The sequence below is a fragment of the Capsicum annuum genome, chromosome 11 (assembly GCF_002878395.1).
Source record: "Capsicum annuum cultivar UCD-10X-F1 chromosome 11, UCD10Xv1.1, whole genome shotgun sequence".
Taxonomy (NCBI): Eukaryota; Viridiplantae; Streptophyta; class Magnoliopsida; order Solanales; family Solanaceae; genus Capsicum; species Capsicum annuum.
This window is the reverse complement of record NC_061121.1, coordinates 230,863,088-230,883,381: the sequence shown is the minus strand read 5'-3', so window position 1 is coordinate 230,883,381 and position 20,294 is coordinate 230,863,088. Positions and strand designations below refer to the sequence as shown.

General features: G+C 31.7%; 1 protein-coding gene across 2 annotated transcripts; it reads left to right on the top strand.

Moving 5' to 3' along the window:
* The first annotated feature begins 5,748 nt into the window (after positions 1–5,748).
* LOC107847767 (glucomannan 4-beta-mannosyltransferase 2-like) lies at positions 5,749–14,307 on the top strand. 2 transcript variants are annotated; one of them, NM_001324646.1, is given in 9 exon segments: positions 5,749–6,060; positions 7,073–7,171; positions 7,839–8,091; positions 10,487–10,597; positions 11,456–11,592; positions 11,726–11,839; positions 12,960–13,159; positions 13,306–13,506; positions 13,635–13,794. In NM_001324646.1, coding segments are annotated over 9 exon segments (1,587 nt in total).
* The last annotated feature ends 5,987 nt before the right edge of the window (positions 14,308–20,294 follow it).

Genomic DNA, 20,294 nt, shown 5'->3' with positions numbered 1-20,294 from the left:
TTCTTTTTGTTGTTTTTTACGAATATATTACCACGGTCCAAGAGATTCTTTGGAATGACTAATATTAGTGTCTATTGGTTTGATTAGACACACACACATACACATATATAAAATTTGATATTTGGTAAATACCGAATACCAAACGGTATTAATATCTTGTACCAAACCCAATCGCGAATACCGAAATGTTGAAATTTTACTCCCAAATATCATACCAAATACCGAATTATCGAATATCAATTATTAAATTTTTCGGTTCGGTTCGATTTAATAATTCAATTTTTGGTATTTTATGCCCAGCCGTAATCTTAACAGTTCAATCGAAACCCTAATGAAGTAATACTTCAAAGTACAACATATCAATTGTTGAATAATTTTAGTAGTAGGTGTGTTTTTCAATGTCATGCCAATTGGAATTATATTATAAGTGCGTGTGAATGAAGAAATGATTTATGCAAAAGTGTGTATCTTTTATGTTAGGTATGTCTACTACTTTGGTAACCATTCAAAATGTAAAGTTGGTCAAAGTTTATTCTCCTTTGATTTATTGGAATTAGCGTAGATGGTTAGTAGGATGGTTTGCGTCCATGTTAGTAGGTAAGAGTCGTAGTGTTATACTTATAGTTTCTTATTTTTGGAGTTTTAATGATGTATGTTGTTATGGGTCGGTCGATTGTAATTTGTTGGTTGTTATGTTTTATTCACAGTTGTTTTTTCCTTTTTATAACTGCTTTGACTTATCCAAGGGCGGATTTAGTGTATACGGTGGGAGTTTTCGGGAATCCAGTAATTTTCGCACGGTTCTTATATTTATATTGAAAAATCTAGTAAATATATAAGAATTATAAGTTGGGAACCCCTAAATGAAGTGTGTTGTTGGTCCAGTGATAAAGAAGGAGCTTGCTAAAACGTTGTTGTAGGTCTTCTTGGTTGTGGGTTCTATAGCCCCATCACCCACTATATTTAATTTTTATTTTTGTCAAGGAACTCACAAACTTTAAATTTTGGATCCGTCTCTGCTTGTTGCACTCAGTGGCGGATCCAGAATTTAGGGGGCGTGGGTGCTCAGGAGATACGAACACGTATATTGATGTCCGAAATTTTAAGGTTCTGCTTGAAAATGAAAGCACTCAGTTATCTTCTTAGTTTACTGGGTGCTTTCTCGAGCCTTATATTATCAATTTTTATAAATTTTTATATAATTATACCTAGTCTGTGCTTCGAATTTAACAGGTGCCGGAGCATAAAAAAAAAAGGTCATAGATCTGCCTCTGGTTGCATTTGAGCTAAGGGTCTTTCGAAAATAATTTCTCTACCTCTAGACAAGGATAAGGTCTGCTTAGACGTTACCATTCAAATCACACTTATAACAAAATAATGTTTAAACGCTATTCTCCCAGATCGCATTTATAAAATTATACTAAATATGTGATTGTTATTAGTGGTAATAATATTTTTTCCACTTAATAAGAAATTCTATTTTTTAAATTTATTTTTTCTTTGACTTTTCTCTAGTGGCAATGGGGATAACACAAGCACCAAAGCTAATTCCTTAAAATACGCCAAAAGTTATGCAGCCTCCCTTGTGATCTCTTGACATGGTACCATTAAAAATTGAGATAAAAATATTATCCGTATTCGATATTTACATCAAATTATATTATTTTATAACGAGTAATAAGGTAAAATAAATAAAGTTAGATGTATATTACTTAGTTGTAATTTGGCAACAAAATGTAAATGAAGACATATGAGTGCTATACACATTAGGTGTGAATAAATTTTCATCAAAATTTACCTTTGGATTTACTAATAGAGAAAATGCATTATTTTCACCTTGAACTATAAACGAAATTGTCGAGACATGCTTCAACTTAAAGGGAGTCCTATTATTCTCTGAACTAATTAAAACCGTATTTTTGACAACCTTAAGGCCCACGTGGCACACTGTGTGAATCATCATACTGAAGGTCCACGTAGGCACACGAATGTGCCACATAGACACTTAAGGTTGCCGAAAATACGGTTTTAATTAGTACAGGGGTAATAGGACCAGGGGCGGAGCCAGCCTTCTGTTCGAAGGTTCGGCCAAACCCCCTTCGACGGAAAAATATACTATTTATTCATGATTAAAATTATTTTTTATGTGGTTATAGTAGGTGTTGAACCCCTTCAACAAAGTTTTCTTTGAATATGGAACCCCCTTAGTTGAAATCTTAAGTTTTTTTTGAATATGAAACCCCCTTCATTTAAATTCTGGCTCCGCCTCTGAATAGGACCCACTTTAAATTTGGGTATGTCTTAGCAGTTTCGTTTATAATTCAAGATGGAAACAGTGCATTTGCTTTATCCTATAATCGGGGGTTGACAAACTAGAAAAATAGCTATTGGATATCAAAGAATAATGAAAATAATAATGAGAATATAAATTACAGGAATAAAGTTTAAGTGATTTTTTAGGCTATATCAAAATACAAAAATGAACTTATATATAGTAACAATCTATAATTTTTTTTTCTCTCCATATTATTAAATTATTATTCTAACTAGCTAGTCCCATACATGAAATACAATCTAATATTTTCTCTATCTCCATATCTTTTTCTCATAGTTTGCACTGCAATCTTTTTTCTTTTTTTTTTTCATAATCGTGGTGTTTGAATTAGCTTGCGTATATTGATTAATTTTATTAGATATTTATCATCTTTCGCCAGCAATAGGTATTAGATATTCTGTCCATCAAAATTAGAACGGATAAAAAGAAGGAAAAATGCTCTCAAATATACTTAAACTTTGACCAAATTTGTTGTAACACGCCAGAACTTTGCGTGAGTCCTACGCCCCGCCCTCCAGACTATTTATTAATGTGTTTTATTGATATTTATATATACTAAATTCTTTTTCTTTTAATTTTTTTAATATTTTTTTATTTTTTATTAACTTATAAATATCACTAAAATAATCTAATAAATAGTTAAGTGGGTCATAAGATCCCCGTAAAATTTAGATGTGTTACGGCAAATTTCACTTAAGTTTGAATATATATTGAGCATTTTTCCCTAAAAAGAAATCACATCATATTTTTATCTCTATTTATTTTGAAATAAAAAACTATATGAGTTACAGAATAAAATGAAAGCACATACTATTCAATCATGTTAAAAGTATTTTTTTTTTACAATTTTTTTTTAAATAATAAAAACCAAAAAATTCAATCACAATATATCACCTTCAACCGACAAAAAGATCGCCTACCCCAAAGGGAAAAAAATAATAATTACTCACATACCAAACTCAAAGGAGAATTGTAATGACCTAACAAAAAATACAACTATATTTTTTTCTTTTTTATTTGTGTTCGATATTTATTTTGGACCTTAAATTATTCAAATTTATGTTGCGTAAAATTCGTAAAAGGAGGAAATGCTAAGTAAAATTAAAAAACAATCCCCTTAAATAAATATTGTTATGAAATCTAAAATTTAATAATTAAAATTTTGATAACAACAACTATTTCTCAAAGATAAGATCAAAATGTGGCCAATGAGAATTTTTTATTTTTTGAAACTCGAACTTAATATTTTTAATTAAGAACAGGCAAATCGTATTCATCCCGTCATAATTCTAAGTAAAAAAATACAACTAAGAAGTGAACAAAATAACATGATATTTCATTGTCTTCGTGTCAATATATGAATCAGTCATTTGTTCACTTTCCAATTTGTTTCTCACATGAATCTTGCTCTTCAACTTCTAAATATAAACTTTTAAAGTGACTAAATTTTCTTTTTCTTTTCTTTTTCTTTTTAATTTTTATATGAAAGTCTTGATAAAATGTTAAAATTATTTTTTATGTTTTATAGGTCATGAGTTCGAATAATGGAATCCATCATCGTTTTTTGTTTCGGGATAAATTGTCTACTCTCAAAATGATGTTTATGAATTTGTATAACAATCTCGAATTTTTAGGGTTTTCTAAAAATATGAGCAAACAGGGGCGGATCTAAGGCTAATTTTTAGGTGCTCCAGCACCAGTTAAATTCGATGCGGATTAGGTATAATTGTATAAAAAATATAATAGATTTGATATAAGACTTAGAAAAGCACCCAGTAAACCAAAAAGATAGATGAGTGTTTTAAAACTTTCGACGTCAATATGTTTTTAGGTGCTCCGGCGCCAGTTAAATTCGATGCGGACTAAATATAATTGTATCAAAAAAATGTATTAAACTTGATATGAGAGAAAAACACTTAGTAAACCAAGAAGATAGATGAGTGCTTTAAAGCTTTCGGCGTCGATATGTGTGTTCGGACCTCCGGGACACCCACGACTTCTAAATTCTGAATCCGCTACTATGAGCAAATACTATTAAATTCGAATTCTAACTCTTTCCCGAACGTTACATGAACGCAGAATGCTTCGTGCATCATATTGAAGATTTTTTTTTTTAATAATTTTTTAGTTTATTTTCTATGAGGACAAGAACTAGAAGTATACATGATAGGTCCAAAAACTCAAGATCTGCCCATCAATGGGGCATATGCAATAATTGACCAAACATTTTACAATATATGTTACACTAGCTACTATACACCTTAGTTGCCATAGATCTCTAGTTATATTATATAGATCTTCAAGATTTGGTTATTGTAGCATTGAGTGATTTTTTTCATCTTAGAATATTCTTTACAAAGTGTATCATGAAGATTTTTCACATTAATTATTGACATTTATGTATATTTATGCAACCATTTAAAGAAAGATATAAGTGAAAAATGAGTATCATATCAAGATAGACTCATATGTTTGGAAATTCTGATCTTTACTATCATATCAAATTCTCGTATTTCGATTCACTCATGAGATTTATTGGATATGTTGTTGTTGTGATTCATCAGAATCTAATGACAATTATGTAAAAACAACAATTACAACAGATATATTTAATTCATTTAAATGGATTTTAAGACTATCCGATGCTTGGAAATTCTGATCTTAACTATCATATCAAATTTTAGTGTTTCGATTCACTTGTGAAATTTACTAGATATATTATTAATTATTGTGATTCATCATTGAGAATCTAATGACAATTATGTAAAAACAATAATTACAACGTATATATTTAATTCATTTAAATGCCTCTTTAAGACTATCCAAAAAAAAAAAAACACTTTAACGGTAAAAAAAAATTGTTCAATTTATTACACCTAATTTTAATTACAATATTATGCTTCTTATAGAAGAAAAAAAAAAAAAAAAAAAAACCAACCCTAGATACAAGTAAAAGAGTTCCCTTTTATTTCTCCTTTATTTTCTCAAATTTGGATTCTTTTTCCACTCATTTAGATCTTGAATTATTCAGTCCAATTGGGGCCTCTAATTAATTAGTATTTAAATACACAATATTTTCTCATTTCCTCAAATCCAGTTGTATTAAAAAAAAAAAAAAAAAAAGTTGAAGGGTCATTATTAAAATTAGAAAAAGTCCAAATTAAGTCCAAAAATTGACTATATAACTCCCCCTCTTATAACTCTCTCTCTATCAATTTACTCATTCTACACTCACACTCTCTACACACACACTATTTTTTTTTTTATTCCTTCTATACCAATGTCTTAATACTGCTCCTGTGTCTCCCCGACGATCGATAACGTATCGACCTATCGAGCAGAACGGAGCAGTATTATTATTATAATTTTTACACTATCAGTTCAGTATAATTTAACGAGTTATATAGAACATAATGGGAGATATATCGACTGTTCAAGCGACGATAGGAGATATAGGGGGGCAAATAGGTATGATGTGGGAAGTATTGAAAGCACCATTGTTAGTACCAATGTTGAAAGTTGCAGTGTACATTTGCATTGTAATGGAATTGATGTTATTTATTGAGAGGTTATATATGGGAATAGTTATTATTCTTGTTAAAGTTTTTATGAAGAAGCCAGATAAAAGGTATAAATGGGAACCAATGGATGATGATGATTTGGAAATTGGAAGTGGAGGTTTTCCTAAAGTTCTTGTTCAAATTCCCATGTTCAATGAAAAAGAGGTAAGGGAATTCTTGGTTCTTTCATCATTTTGTGTGAGTTTTGTGTGTGTGTTTTAGTTTCTTGATTCATCATTGTGTGTATTTTCCTAAAGTTCTTGTTCAAATTCCCATGTTCAATGAAAAAGAGGTAAGAGAATTCTCCATTCTTTACATTTTGTGTGTTTTTTTTTGTGTGTGTTTTTGTTTCTTGATTCATCATTGTGTGTGTTTTCCTAAAGTTCTTCTTCAAATTCCCATTTTCAATTAAAAAAGAGGTAAGGGAATTTTCCATTCTTTACATTGTGTGTGTTTTAGTTTCTTGATTCATCATTGTGTGTGTGTGTTTAGTGTGTGTTTTAGTTTCTTGATTCATCATTGTGTGTTTTTTCCTAAAGTTCTTGTTCAAATTCCCATTTTCAATGAAAAAGAGGTAAGAGAATTCTCCATTCTTTACATTGTGTGTGTTTTTTAGTTTCTTGATTCATTATTGTGTGTGTTTTAGTTTATTGATTCAACATTATGTGTGTTTTAGTTTCTTGAGTCATCATTGTGTTTGTGTGTTTTCACTTGTTGTCTTCTTTCTCTTTATTTGAATTTGCTGCATTTGAGCTAATGATTTTTCGGAAACAGTTCCTCTATCTTCATGAGGAAGGGTAAGGTCGGTATATGTTTTATCTTTTCAGACCCCACTTGTGTGTTTTGTGTGTGTGGGGTGTCTTAGGTTCTTGATTGGTAGGAAAAAGGTTGAGAGATTTGCTTAGTTTGTTTGAAGTTGTTTGTTGTTTTTAACTTTATGTCGCTGGCGGAATGAGTAGGATCCCTTTTAGTAAAGATCTCGCGTCTTATGAGTTGCTAATTGAAGGTTCGAGCCTCGAAATGAAGAAAAAATCTACTTTTTCTTCTTTTTTTTTTAATGATTTTTATATGCAAATTGGAATTCGAAATCGAAATCTAACGCGGATACCGAACATCGGATGAAAATGAATAAAAAAAGATTTTTATTGATGAAATTCTTATGGCGTGTTTGGTATAGGTATATAAGATCTCAATTGGAGCTGCGTGTAACCTTTCGTGGCCGTCCGATCGCCTTGTGATTCAAGTTCTTGATGACTCTACTGATCCTATTGTTAAGGTAAGCCAAACAGCACCTTAAATACCTTTTCAATTCTTTTTAATAATTTTTTAGCATCATAATCATTGCAAAGTACAATCAATCTAGCACATTGTACTACACTTAAAAGCTCACACATCAATTAAAATTATTCTCTAAATCACAAAAAAAAATATTTTTTCTACCTTGATCTTTGTAATCATATAATGTTTATTTATTTACACTTCTTCCTATATATTCTTTCAACTCTTTATATTTTTGGGAAAAATGTTCAAAATTTGTAGTTACGCATGACCCTCCTATACTATTTTTTACCGCATTTAACTAGCATATACTTGCCCACTTGAACCACATAGTCAACGCGTGAAATACACGCAGTAGTCCAAGGTACAAATATATGTCAGTTAAATACGATAAAAAATAGTTTAGGGTGTAATAGACCCCCGCAAAGTTCAGGATGCGTAACTGCAAATTTCGCCAAAGTATAAATATCTTTCACACCCTTTTCCCTATATTTTTAACGTTCGATATTCGTTTCAGTATCTGGAGCTCTTATTGCAAATATTATTCACCTACTAAAACCGAAATTATTTTCTATGTAATTAATACAACAATTATTGTTTTCTATTTTGTTATTAATGTTATAAATTCCAATTGATGAAACATTTATTGTTTTTTTTTTTTTTAGGATATGGTTGAGACAGAATGCTTAAGATGGGCAAGTAAAGGACTTAATATAACGTATCAAATTAGAGAAACAAGAGGTGGATACAAAGCTGGTGCACTTAAAGAAGGATTAAAGCATAATTATGTGAAAGATTGTGAATACGTTGTAATTTTCGATGCCGATTTTCGACCCGAACCGGATTTTCTACGTCGATCGATCCCGTTCCTTATACACAACCCAAAAATCGCCCTCGTTCAAGGTCGCTGGAGATTCGGTAAGACCTCAATTTCTCGTAGCATTATTTTTAACTTGTTTAAGATTGAGATGAAGCTGATTAATCGCACTTGTTTAGGGTCGGTGGAAATTTGGTATGACATGAATAGTTCGTACCGTTATTTTTAACTGGTTTGAGATTGAGACGTAATTTGATTTTGATCATTTAATTTGCATTTATGTGTTGGTATAGGAAAGTGTCGGTGGACCTATTAATGCTATTTAAGAAGATTCACATTAATTAATTATTATATAAAAAAAAAAAAAGGTAAAGTTATTGTGTCTTTTTTTTTTTTTTTTTTGTGGAAAGTTTTTTTGCATTATTTTTTGTGGGTCCCAAGAAGAGTCCATTAGTCACGGGAGTTTTTTTAATTTTTTATTGACTAAATACCGTACATCACGGGCTTAGATAATAAAAAAATCACAATATAAAAATTATTTTATAACAATATTAAGTTATTTATAAGATAATTTAGAGGTATAAGAGACTAGTTTATGTAGTATATATATTCTTATATTTTTCATATATCTACTTCTTTATATTTTGCTTTGTAAAAATTCTACTTCTATTACGAGTAATTATTCTGACATCAAAGCAAAAACATATATAGCTAGTTTTATTGCACTATCTCTTTTTTATTGCCTTCGTTGGGTTTTATAAAATAGTGTAATTATAACCTAATGTATAAGGTTGAAATTTATTGACAGGGTAAAAATATCGTTACGTTGTCATTGTATATAACTTAAATGTGTTTGTCTAAAGTTGTACTTGTTTGGGTATAGCCATGAAGATTGAATGTGAGTTGTTTGGTACATATAACTATCAATCAAAATTAAGTCATTATAAGGTGTAATGAGTTTCATATTCTATAGTTTTACATCATGATGATTTATTAAAGTTTTTCTTAGTACAAAAATAGACTATCAGCCAAAAATAAGGACCCCATCAATTAATAATACAAAAAATTAATCATGTCGATGTTGTTGTTGTTGTTGTTGTTGTTGTGTTGTAGTTCACCAACTCGAGTCGTGAAACCAGGGATAGACTATCTATATCACGCCTCTTAGAATGCCGCCTGAGATAAGATTTGCTTACACTTTACTTCCCCAGAGACTACACGGTTGATGTTGTTGTTGTTGTTGTGCTGTAGTTCACCAGCTCAAGTCGTGAAAGCAGGGATTAAACTATCTATATCACACCTTAGAATGCCGTCTATTTCTGATTTCTGCATGAACGCAAAATACTTTGTGCATCAAACTGTCGAGAGTAATTTTGATTTTGACCAAGTTTGCATGCATTCACAGTTACCGTCATTAACGGTGGGTGTGTAATGACGTTATTACCCTGTCCCTTTAGTGTAATTCCCCCGCGGTCAACGGCGAAAAATTGGAAGACAAAACGGGGTAATTTTGTCATTTAGTAAAACAACGTGGGTGAAATTGGAATTTACTATTTCTTCTTTTTTTTTTTTACTATTTATATATGTAACGGTCAACAGTAAGTTAAGATAAAAATAGGATGGGTAGAATGGTCATTTTCATTGGCTCCACGTGCTATTATGCTCTGTACAGAACCTCAGGGTCCACTTGGTGGACCTCCACTGTGTCAGTTCCACGTGTCCCTTCTGTTCCCCTACTTTACTCTACCGACACTTCACTTACTATTTACTTTTATTTTTATTATTTTTTTGTGATTTATTAATTATTCGATACTAGCGAGGATTTAAATTTTATGAGTTTGAAATTGGTTGGAATACGTTAATTGACGTATTTAGTCAACTTTTCAACACGTATAATGGTCGAGCTAAAGTTTTACGAGTTCATCTGAACTTAACAACTTATGCATTACGTCCTAAGTTGAGCGGACTCTTCACTTTTGATGTCGTATTCGTGTCTGATTCTCTAAATATATACTACTCTGAAAGAATTCGACACGCGCTTCCTGATATTTTTGAAGAGTCCGAGCAACATAGATTACGTCTACGTTCGATCGAAATAATATGATTAGTGGCGAATCAAAATATATAATATCTAAAATTCTGCTTATAGGATTCTGCTGAATATGTTGTTGTTGCACTGTTGAGTTGGAATTTAAATATTGTGAATTTTGAAATATATACTTACAATCATATTATATATATATATATATATATATATATATATATTTTGTGAATTTTGGAATGGAGGTGTAATTGTTATTATTGTTATTCTATGATTGGTTCCATTATTGAAGGGAACAATAATAACAGCTGGAATTATAATGCAATGTTGGAATCTAAATAATTTCATTATTGTATTATAAAGTTAATGTCCAATCTCTTATTTATATATTTATTCATTTTTATTATAATATTAAAAAAATATTGAACTTATTATTTTATTTTATTTTATTGCAGTCAATGCAAATGAATGTTTATTGACAAGAATGCAAGAGATGTCATTAGATTACCATTTTACAGTGGAGCAAGAAGTTGGTTCATCTACTCATGCATTCTTTGGTTTCAATGGTAAGTTATTAAAAAAAAAATTAATTAATTATTTTTATAATATTGGTTATTAAAAGTTACATTGCTTGGATTTTTTAAAAATATCGTTACATTTGTATCGAATTAAAAAAAAAAATGCACTACAACTAATTAATGTAGCTATGCAAGAATCAAGCTGCTACCCACATGCTTTTTCACTTACATCTATAGTTAAAATTCTGAACCTTTATTAATTGAAACTTTAATTTTGTAGCAGTATCTCACATGTTTAGTCAGATTTTTTGTTTAAATAATAATATAATTTTTAAAAAAATGATTACATAAATTAATGGTGTCAATTTTTGAAAAAAAAAAAAAAAAAAACATTTTCATGAAGAAATGATTATAAATGGAGCTTATTTACTATAGTTTAATTTCGAAAGGCAAAAACTTTTAGGTTATTTCTTTTCGATTGTTTAAATCTTGATTCACGAATGTACTTCATATATGTTGATGGGACGTAACAATTATGTATGTTGCTTTTGACTTTTTTAAAAATGTCACCAAGCGTACGTCAGATTCTTAAAAAAAAAAGTAAGTAGTTTGGAGGCTCTGATACCGATGTGACAACATTCTTGGATAGTCTAATTGATGCACATTATATCCTTCAAAAGTAGTGAATGTTTGGAGGCTCTGATATTGATGTGACAACATTCATGGATAGTCTAATCGATGCACGTTATATCCATCAAAGGTAGTGAATTTTCAGAATATTTGACGCGATTGAGACGACATTTTCAAACAGTATAATAAAATAGTTGATCTTTGACAACACCATTAGAAGAAATTAATCTAATCAGGACTAAAATATCTTAATTTTATACGTTAAAATTTTGGTAGGAACTGGTGGTATATGGAGAATAGCAGCCATTAATGAAGCTGGTGGATGGAAGGACAGAACAACTGTTGAAGATATGGACCTAGCTGTTAGAGCTAGTCTGAAAGGATGGAAGTTTGTTTACCTTGGTGACCTCCAGGTATTTAATCTATTTGTCTGATTTTGACTTTACGCGCGAAGTTTTGGGAAGTAGAGGAAAAACACTTTTGAATCTTCTGGTCGTAATGTATGTTGGAATTTCTTTGTTGGTTTTGTTTTTTCTTACTCTTTAGGTGAAAAGTGAACTTCCAAGTACTTTCAAAGCGTTCCGATTTCAACAGCATCGATGGTCGTGTGGCCCCGCGAATTTGTTCAGGAAAATGGTGGTGGAAATTGTCAGGAACAAGGTCAGTTGTCTGTCTCGAACCCTCCAAAAATGTTGTCACACTCCTGTCGTATTCTTCAAAAGTAGCCAAAAGTACGTTGCTTTTGGAGTATCCAACATCCACAGTAGCCAAAAATGCACTATTGTGGGCTATGTCGCTTGGACTCTCAAGAAATGTTGTGTAACGCCTCTGTTGGATCCTATAAAAATAGTTGAAAATGCACTACTTTTGGAGTATCCGACACTCACTGTAGCTAAAAATGCGCTATTCTGGGCTTATGTTTCTCGGACTCTCCAGAAATGTTGTAATACCGCTGTCAGATCCTTCAAAAGTAGCCAAAAATTGCAGTACTTTTGGAGTATCCGACACCCACTGTAGACAAATATGTGCTACTCTGGGCTTATGTTGCTCGGATTCTCCAGAGATGTCGTAACACTTCTGTCGGATCCTTCAAAAGTAGCCAGAAACCCACTGTGGCCAAAAATGCGCTACTCTAGGCTTATGTTGCTCGGATTCTCTAGAGATGTTGTAACACTTCTGTTGGATCCTCTAAAAGTAGCCAGAAATGCACTACTCTTGGAGTATCCGACACCCACTGTGGCAAAAAATGCGCTACTCTGGACTTATGTTGCTCGAACTTTCTGAAAATGTCGTCACACCCCTGTTGGATCCTTCAAAAGTAGCCCAAAATATATTAGTTTTGGAGTATCCGACATCCGCACTAGCCAAAGATGCACTATTGTGGACTATATTATATCTCTTGGACTTTCTGAAAATGTTGTCACGTCCTTGTTGGATCCTCCAAAAGTATCCAAAAATGCACTACTTTTGGAGAATCCGACACCTACAGTAGCCGAAAGATGCACTATTGTGGTTGGTGTTGTTGCTATATTGTTACATTCAACTCGAGAACAAGTTAACAATGCTGGTGTCCACACACTCGTTGGTATTTCTAAGGAGTCCGAGCAACACAGTCTGTTGGTGTTACTATATTGTTACATTCAACTTTAGAACAAGTCAACAGTGCTGTCGTACCAGTGTTGGATCCAACACACACTCGTTGGCATCTCTAAAGTGTCTGAGCAACACAGTCTGTCGATGTTACAATGTCGTTAACAAAATCTTGTTTTTGCTTTCGCAGAGAGTGAACGTTTGGAAGAAGTTTTATGTGATCTACAGCTTCTTTTTCGTCAGGAAGATCATCGCTCACATGGTTACATTCTTCTTCTTTTGCGTCGTTCTTCCATTGACACTTTTAGTTCCTGAAGTCGAAGTCCCTATATGGGCTGCCATTTACATCCCTTGCATTATCACCACTCTCAACTCAGTCGGAACGCCAAGGTATACTTACAACATATCCTAGCAAGTCCACACTTTTCGTGTCCCATTTCAACATTCTAATCCCCCAGTACCCACTTTGTGGGAACACACTGGGTTTTTTGTTGTTGTTGTTGTTCAACATTCTAATCTGCGTGTGTCTTTTGTAGGTCGATTCATTTACTGTTCTATTGGATTCTCTTTGAGAACGTTATGGCTTATCATCGTACCAAGGCTACATTCATTGGTTTGCTCGAAGCTAAGAGGGCTAACGAATGGGTTGTCACCGAGAAACTAGGTGACGCTCTCAAGAACAAGGACAAGGCGGCGAAACCTGTCAAGAAAGCCCGTGGACCTCTATTTGGAGACCGGTAAGGAAACTTCCATCGCGCTACTTTGTGTATACGTTTCACATATATATATGTACATTGCACTAGCGTAAAGCAACGTGTATCCATCCATCCGCCTAACGCTGACAGTCAAATCGTTCTTTGTACAGAATACTTCCACAAGAACTGGGATTTGCAGTGTTCCTTTTCTTCTGTGGTTTATATGATGTCTTATATGGAAAGCGTCAGTACTTCGTCTACGTATTTCTCCAAGTCATAACCTTTACCATTGCTGGATTCGGCTACGTTGGAACCATAGTGCCCTCTTAGTAGCGCCCGCACCAGCACCAGCACCAGCAGCATTGTTTATTTCATCGTCTACACACAATATAAGTTACATCAAGTACTTTCACTGCAACATTTCGGATGGTTATTTCAAGAAAAATCATCCATGTTAATGCAGAACAATCTCCAGACTCCGAAGAATTTTCTTCGGAGTCAAGAAGGAGAACATAAATAGACGAAAAGGCGCAACATTGAAGCAGAAAAATAGCAGATGGATTTAGCAAATAGATAGATTTTTTTATTTTTATTTCTCGTGTTTTGTTTAGTTGTGTGAAATGTTTTGTTTTTTTTTTGGTTTTGTTTTTTACTTAATTGTTGTATTTCTCAGATTTTCTAGTTATGGCAACAAGTGCCAAACTCTGTAATCAGAATATTTTTTTGTCATTCTTTTACTTTGGTTATGGATGTATTATTTATATCAAGACTCTTTCAATATATAGGTGTAAGTGATTCAATGAACTATAAAGTTAATGGTAAGGTATGCCTACATCCCATGTCTCCAGACCCCACTTGTAAAGTTACGCGGCTCATGTTGTTGTTGTATTGTGGTTACCATTTTTGAGAATTTTGTAATTTCGTACACATGCATAAAATGACACTTAGGACGCGAATTGCCACGTAGAATGACTTAAGAAAGTAAGCATAAAGAAAAGTTAAATCACAAACTATACTAGCACTAGTATACTCGAAAAGTAAAGATAGATATGTTGTTTTTACTTCGAGACAAGGTTTGACATCTGTTACGCGGCATTATACACCTAAGACGTTACATAGGATGCGAATTGCTACATAGGACAATATAAGAAAGTAGGCAAAATGAAAAAGTAAGTCACAATCCATACTAGTACTATTATACTAGAAAGAAGTAAAGATAGATATGTTGTTTTTACTTTGAAACGAAGTTTGACATCTGTTATGTGATATAATACACATAAAATGTCGTGTACTACGCGAATTGCTACATAGGATGACATAAGAAAGTAAGCAAAATGAAAAAGTAAAGCACAATCCATAGTAGTTCTAGTACTACATAGAAAGAAGTAAAGATAGGTATGTTGTCTTTACTTTGAGACAAGATTTGACATCTGTTACGTGGCATAATACACATAAGTCGTCACTTAGTAAGCGAATTGTACATACAATGACATAAGAAAGTAAGCAAAATGAAAAAGTAATCACAAACTATACTAGCACTAGCAAGAAAAAACTAAAGATAGATATGTTTTCTTTACTTTGAGACAAGGTTTGACATTTGTTCCATGGCATAATATATACAAGATGCGAATTGTTACGTAGGACATTATAAGTTGTTTTTACTTGAGACAACGTTTGACATCTGTTACGTGGCATAATACACATAAGACGCGAATTGTCATGTAGGACATCATAAGTTGTGTTTACTTTGAGACTATATTTGATATTTGTTACGTGACATAATACACATAAGACGCTATATAAGACAACTTAGGTACTAGATAGAAAGAAGCAAAGATAGGTCTGTTATCTTTACTTTGAGTCAAGGTTTAGCATCTATTATGTGAAGTCACTTTCATGACAATAAGTAGACAATGTCAGTAAGAAAGTAAAAGAAAATCAGAAGAAAAGGGTAACATTATCTTATAGCACATGGGAAGAAAGTACTTTTGATTGTGTATGTGTAACTTCTTCCTACTTCAATTATTGTCTTCAATAACTGAACTTTTACCCTTACACAAATTTTGTACTTTTCAGAATGAAAAAGAATTTAAAAACACACTTCGATGCATAAAGCATCTTGCGTTAACTGGCTGAGACGGTTTAATTGAATTTGAACATGTCAAAATGAATTGATCATTAACATGTCCAAAAATCACATAGTCGAGATGTGTTGGGCCATGATGGGTTAAACAATGAGTCTAGGCCAATCCATTCAATCTAACAAAATAGTGTTTGGTCATGGAATCTTTTTCCTTTTTTCTGATTTTTTTTTTCGTTTTTTCGAAAACTATGGTGTTTGGTCATGAAAATTCAAAAAATTATTCCGGAGTTGGATTTCAAAAAGTGAAAATAACTTTTTGTTGTTTTCACAATTTTCCACTTTCATTTTCAACTTTCATTATTACATATAACCTCAATCTTTAAATCTTTACACAAACCCCTCTTATAACTACAACCAACCACGAAGAAACAAATTATTTTGTTTTCTATGGTACAACATCATTTTTAATTATTACAGATATTATAATCGCTTTTTTTTTCTTTTAACCAAAATTTACTAACGTAAAGGAAAAACTAATAAATGGCAATCTATGGCGGAAATATATCAACTTTTATTTTGAATGAACTATATTATAGAAATATAAGACCTAGTACATTATGTTATTTAAAAATGAAAAATTTAATATTTTTTTCTTGCCATTGTAATTTTCTATATATGTCATATAATGGCTATGATGATTTTAATAAATTATTAAAAAGTGGTCAGTAAAATCGCATATCAAACATAGCGTAACGATCCATATTGACGATTACCTTATTTTGGTTTTATGGATTTTGAACAGAGACGAGTATGGTAATTAGCTTAACAAAAATTTGTTCTCAAAAAATTAGCACTAATCTATTAAGAAATAATTCATCCGTAAATTTTTTTAAAAAGACCAAATTCAATAAAATAATTAATTCAAGTGAAAGTAATTAAGAATTTTCATCAACAAATTTAAGAATATATAAAATATATTTATATCCATCAATCATATTCATCAAAATATATTTTTTCTATTCAATCGATTATGGTTAGATAAACTTATTTAAATCGTGCTTGTGATATTTTTATTCAAATTTAGAAGAATAACAATCATAATAATTAGTTTGTTGTTAATTATTTTATCAATTGAAGACATATAAATTATTTTCTGAATATTTGGTTGTATGTTAGTAGTTGAGTGATTTTGATAATTTTTAAAAGTTGAGGGCATAAAATCATATTTAAAAAAGATTTTTCAAAAGTCTAAAAAAAAAATTCAAAAAGACATGGTCAAACACAACTCCAACTCAAACTTCATCTTCAACTCCAACTCCAACTCCGGAAAAAAGTAGTTTTCATGGCCAAACGACTACAAAGTCTTAGTACAAGTTCCGAAAAAATCAATAACTTTTGTTTAGATTCTGTATTTACAGTAAAAACATATAAATACCTAATGGCATATTATGCAACTAAGCCAGACGAGTTATAGATACGATAACAATTTCTAAATGTGTATAAATTTCAAGTTCTGATTCCGCTACTATAGATAAGGTATCTAGGAGGATGACTTTTAAAATTATGTACAATATTTTATACGAATAACTTTATCCGAGAATTGGATCAAAATAGTGTCAAATAAGGGACAATTTCAATAAATGGGTTTGTCAGATTTTTCATGACCAAAATAGTGAAAACGCATAGACATAGAGCACCTTCAGTATGCAATTTTCACATTAAAAAAATAGACGACGTTAAATATATTACACTGAAGGTGCTCTACTTTCACGAGACTTCAGTGAATCTTTTACATTTCAAGGAAAGGCTCATTGATAGTCATGAGCCTTCTGTGAATTTTACGTTTTTGAAGAAAGACTTATTTCCTTCAATGCACCTTCAACATAAATTTTATTATCTCAAAATCTGAAAAGACCGTTATCGTCTGAATTAATGGGACAATAGAAGACCATTTTTTCACATACTAAAGACTCATCGTTACAACGCACTTTCAGTCAAATTACAAAAATACCATGTTATTGTACCCGTAATAGCTTGGGATACAGTCGAGTGGCACTATCCAAAAAGGGTACTATGTCAGTTTGGGTTGATTCAAAATATTTCGAGTAGAATATTGTGTGATCCCAAACATTTTCAGTTGAATCGGAGAGGTAGAACTAACTTTAATTGGCATCATTTCTTTATTAAATAGGTTGAAATCAAGAGAGATAGACGAAATCGCAATGCTGAGCCTGATTGTCTTGAATATGACAATGAATATGTGCAGTGGTATAACACGATTACTCGTCATTTGACCAATAATCGCTCATCAATTTAGACAAAGTTATCAGAGTTTTGTGGGCAGACACGAAATTTTGGTACAACACTACCTTATAATTATCTGCATAATTATGCTTTACTTTCAGCTTCCTTACGTAAGTTCTGGTAGGCCATAAAGTTATGTGATATTATTAGTAAAATCCCACTTTACATTACAACTTACAAGATCATAAAAGAATTTTATATAGCTGTCAATAGAGTCTTCTACCTCTCATACCTGCTAAATATTTTCGTTTTTGTTGTCTTATGTTTAAAGTTGAGAAATGTTTGTTGGATTAACCTGCTGTTAAAGTGTCACATCCATTGGTTGGTTGTATATGGTAATGGGTATAACAGGAAGTGTCAATTCTTTACTCCAGTAATTCTCAATGAAAAACTCACAATGGGTTGCGAGGTTGGTAAAGATTTGGCGTGCCAAAAGTTTATAGCCTCTTTGTAAACTTGTAATGCTTTGGGGGTCATTTGTAATCTGTAGGTTCAACATCTAATGCTTCTGTTTTAATAAACATCTCCAACAAATCAATATTCATCATATAACGCACCGTATCAGGTGCCACCATAAACATTTGCAAAGACTCATTATCAAGTATGAAAATTTCAGAATAACGAGCATTATCCTGCACAGTTAAAAATGACCATCTACCCGAAATAACAAGCCTTATTTCATTTGGATTAGTTTTCATTCTAATATGTAAGTTTCTAACTAGCCAATCATACTCAACATTTAGTGGAAGTTTAACAACTGCATGAGCACTGCAACTATATCTAACTGTATCAGATTCATATATGACATCGCCGCCCCAATACAATGTAATTTTAACATGACGCTCATTCGACATTTTTAAACTTGAAAAAATAACTTTAGTTATTAATAAATTATTTACTCAATAGGGAGAGCAATATACTAAGAAAAAATTACTAACCTTTTTACTCCAATTCAGATTGAAGGATACATCAACGGAAAAGTACAATTGTTTTTGTGAATTTAGTAATATACATGACAATTTTTTGTGAATTTAGTAATATACATGACAATGAAGAGGATGTATGTATATATGAGGGACAAAAAATAATTTTGAAGACACTCTGCATAAGAGTGTATTTTTAATTTGGTGGAAAGTGTATTGTTGTCCATGAGTTTTTAGGGTATGAAAAAGTTATCCCCAAGTTATCCCCTATTATCCCATCAATTCAGAAAATGACAACCTTTTTCAGATTCTTGAACAGTAAATTTCACAAAAGGCTCATGACGATTAATGTGTCTTTCTTTAAAATGTAAAAAATTTACTGAAAACTCGTGAGAGTAGAGTACCTTCAATGTAAATATATTTTATTGAGATGAAGAATGAAGACCTCGGGTAAAGATAGAGATGTTGTAAAGTTGAGATGAAGTGAAGATAAAGAATTATTTTTTGGAGAAAACTCTCAAAGGTGTTTTTGTAATTTGACTGAAGGTGCATTGTAAAGATGAGTCTCTAGTGTGTGAAAGAATGGTCTTCTCTTGTCCCATCAATTCAATCGATGACAGTTTTTTTTCAGATTTTGAGATAATAAAATTTATGTTGAAGGTGCATTGAAGGAAATGAGTCTTTCTTTTAAAATGTAAAATTCACAGAAGGCTCATGACTATCAATGAGCATTTCCTGAAAATGTAAAAGATTCACTGAAAACTCGTGCAAGTAGAGCACCTTCAGTGTAAATATATTTAACGTCCGTTTGTTTTTTAACGTGAAAATTGCACAATGAAGGTGCTCTATGTCCATGCGTTTTCACGATTTTGATCATGAAAAATCTGACAAACCCATTTATTGAAATTGTCCCTTATTTGACACTATTTTGATCCAATTCTCACTTTATCCTATATCATTCACAATTATTGTGAAATTCTTTTTCATTTTTTATTGAGATAAAAGCATTCAGTATCTCCAAATTATGGTCAAAATTATTACAACACACCCAACTTTACAGGGATCCAATTAACTCCCCCACCTCCTCATTCAATTTTAGTGTATTTTTGTCACTTTTTTGTACTAGCGTGGGATCTTTATTACATAAAATGGGGCCATATCAGCTAAAAAGGTTGACAAAATACGCTAAAATTTAATTCAGGGATTTAATAAGACCCCGTGAAGTTGGAGTGTGTCGTATCAAATTTGACCATAGTTCAGGGGTACTAGATGTTTTACTCTTTCTTATTTGGTATTTAATATTTGTATTGAAGTTCGATTAAATGTGAATTCACATTTAGAAATTTTACATTGAAGAATAAAATATTTCATAACAAAAACGACTTCATATCTGAAATTTGAATTCGAGACCTCTGATTAAAAATCACCGACAGCTATCAAGTTTTCGGATAATTATCAGCAGACTAAACTCGGGGTTACCTTTATTAACTTTATAGCCACATTTGAGTCACAGCAGGAAC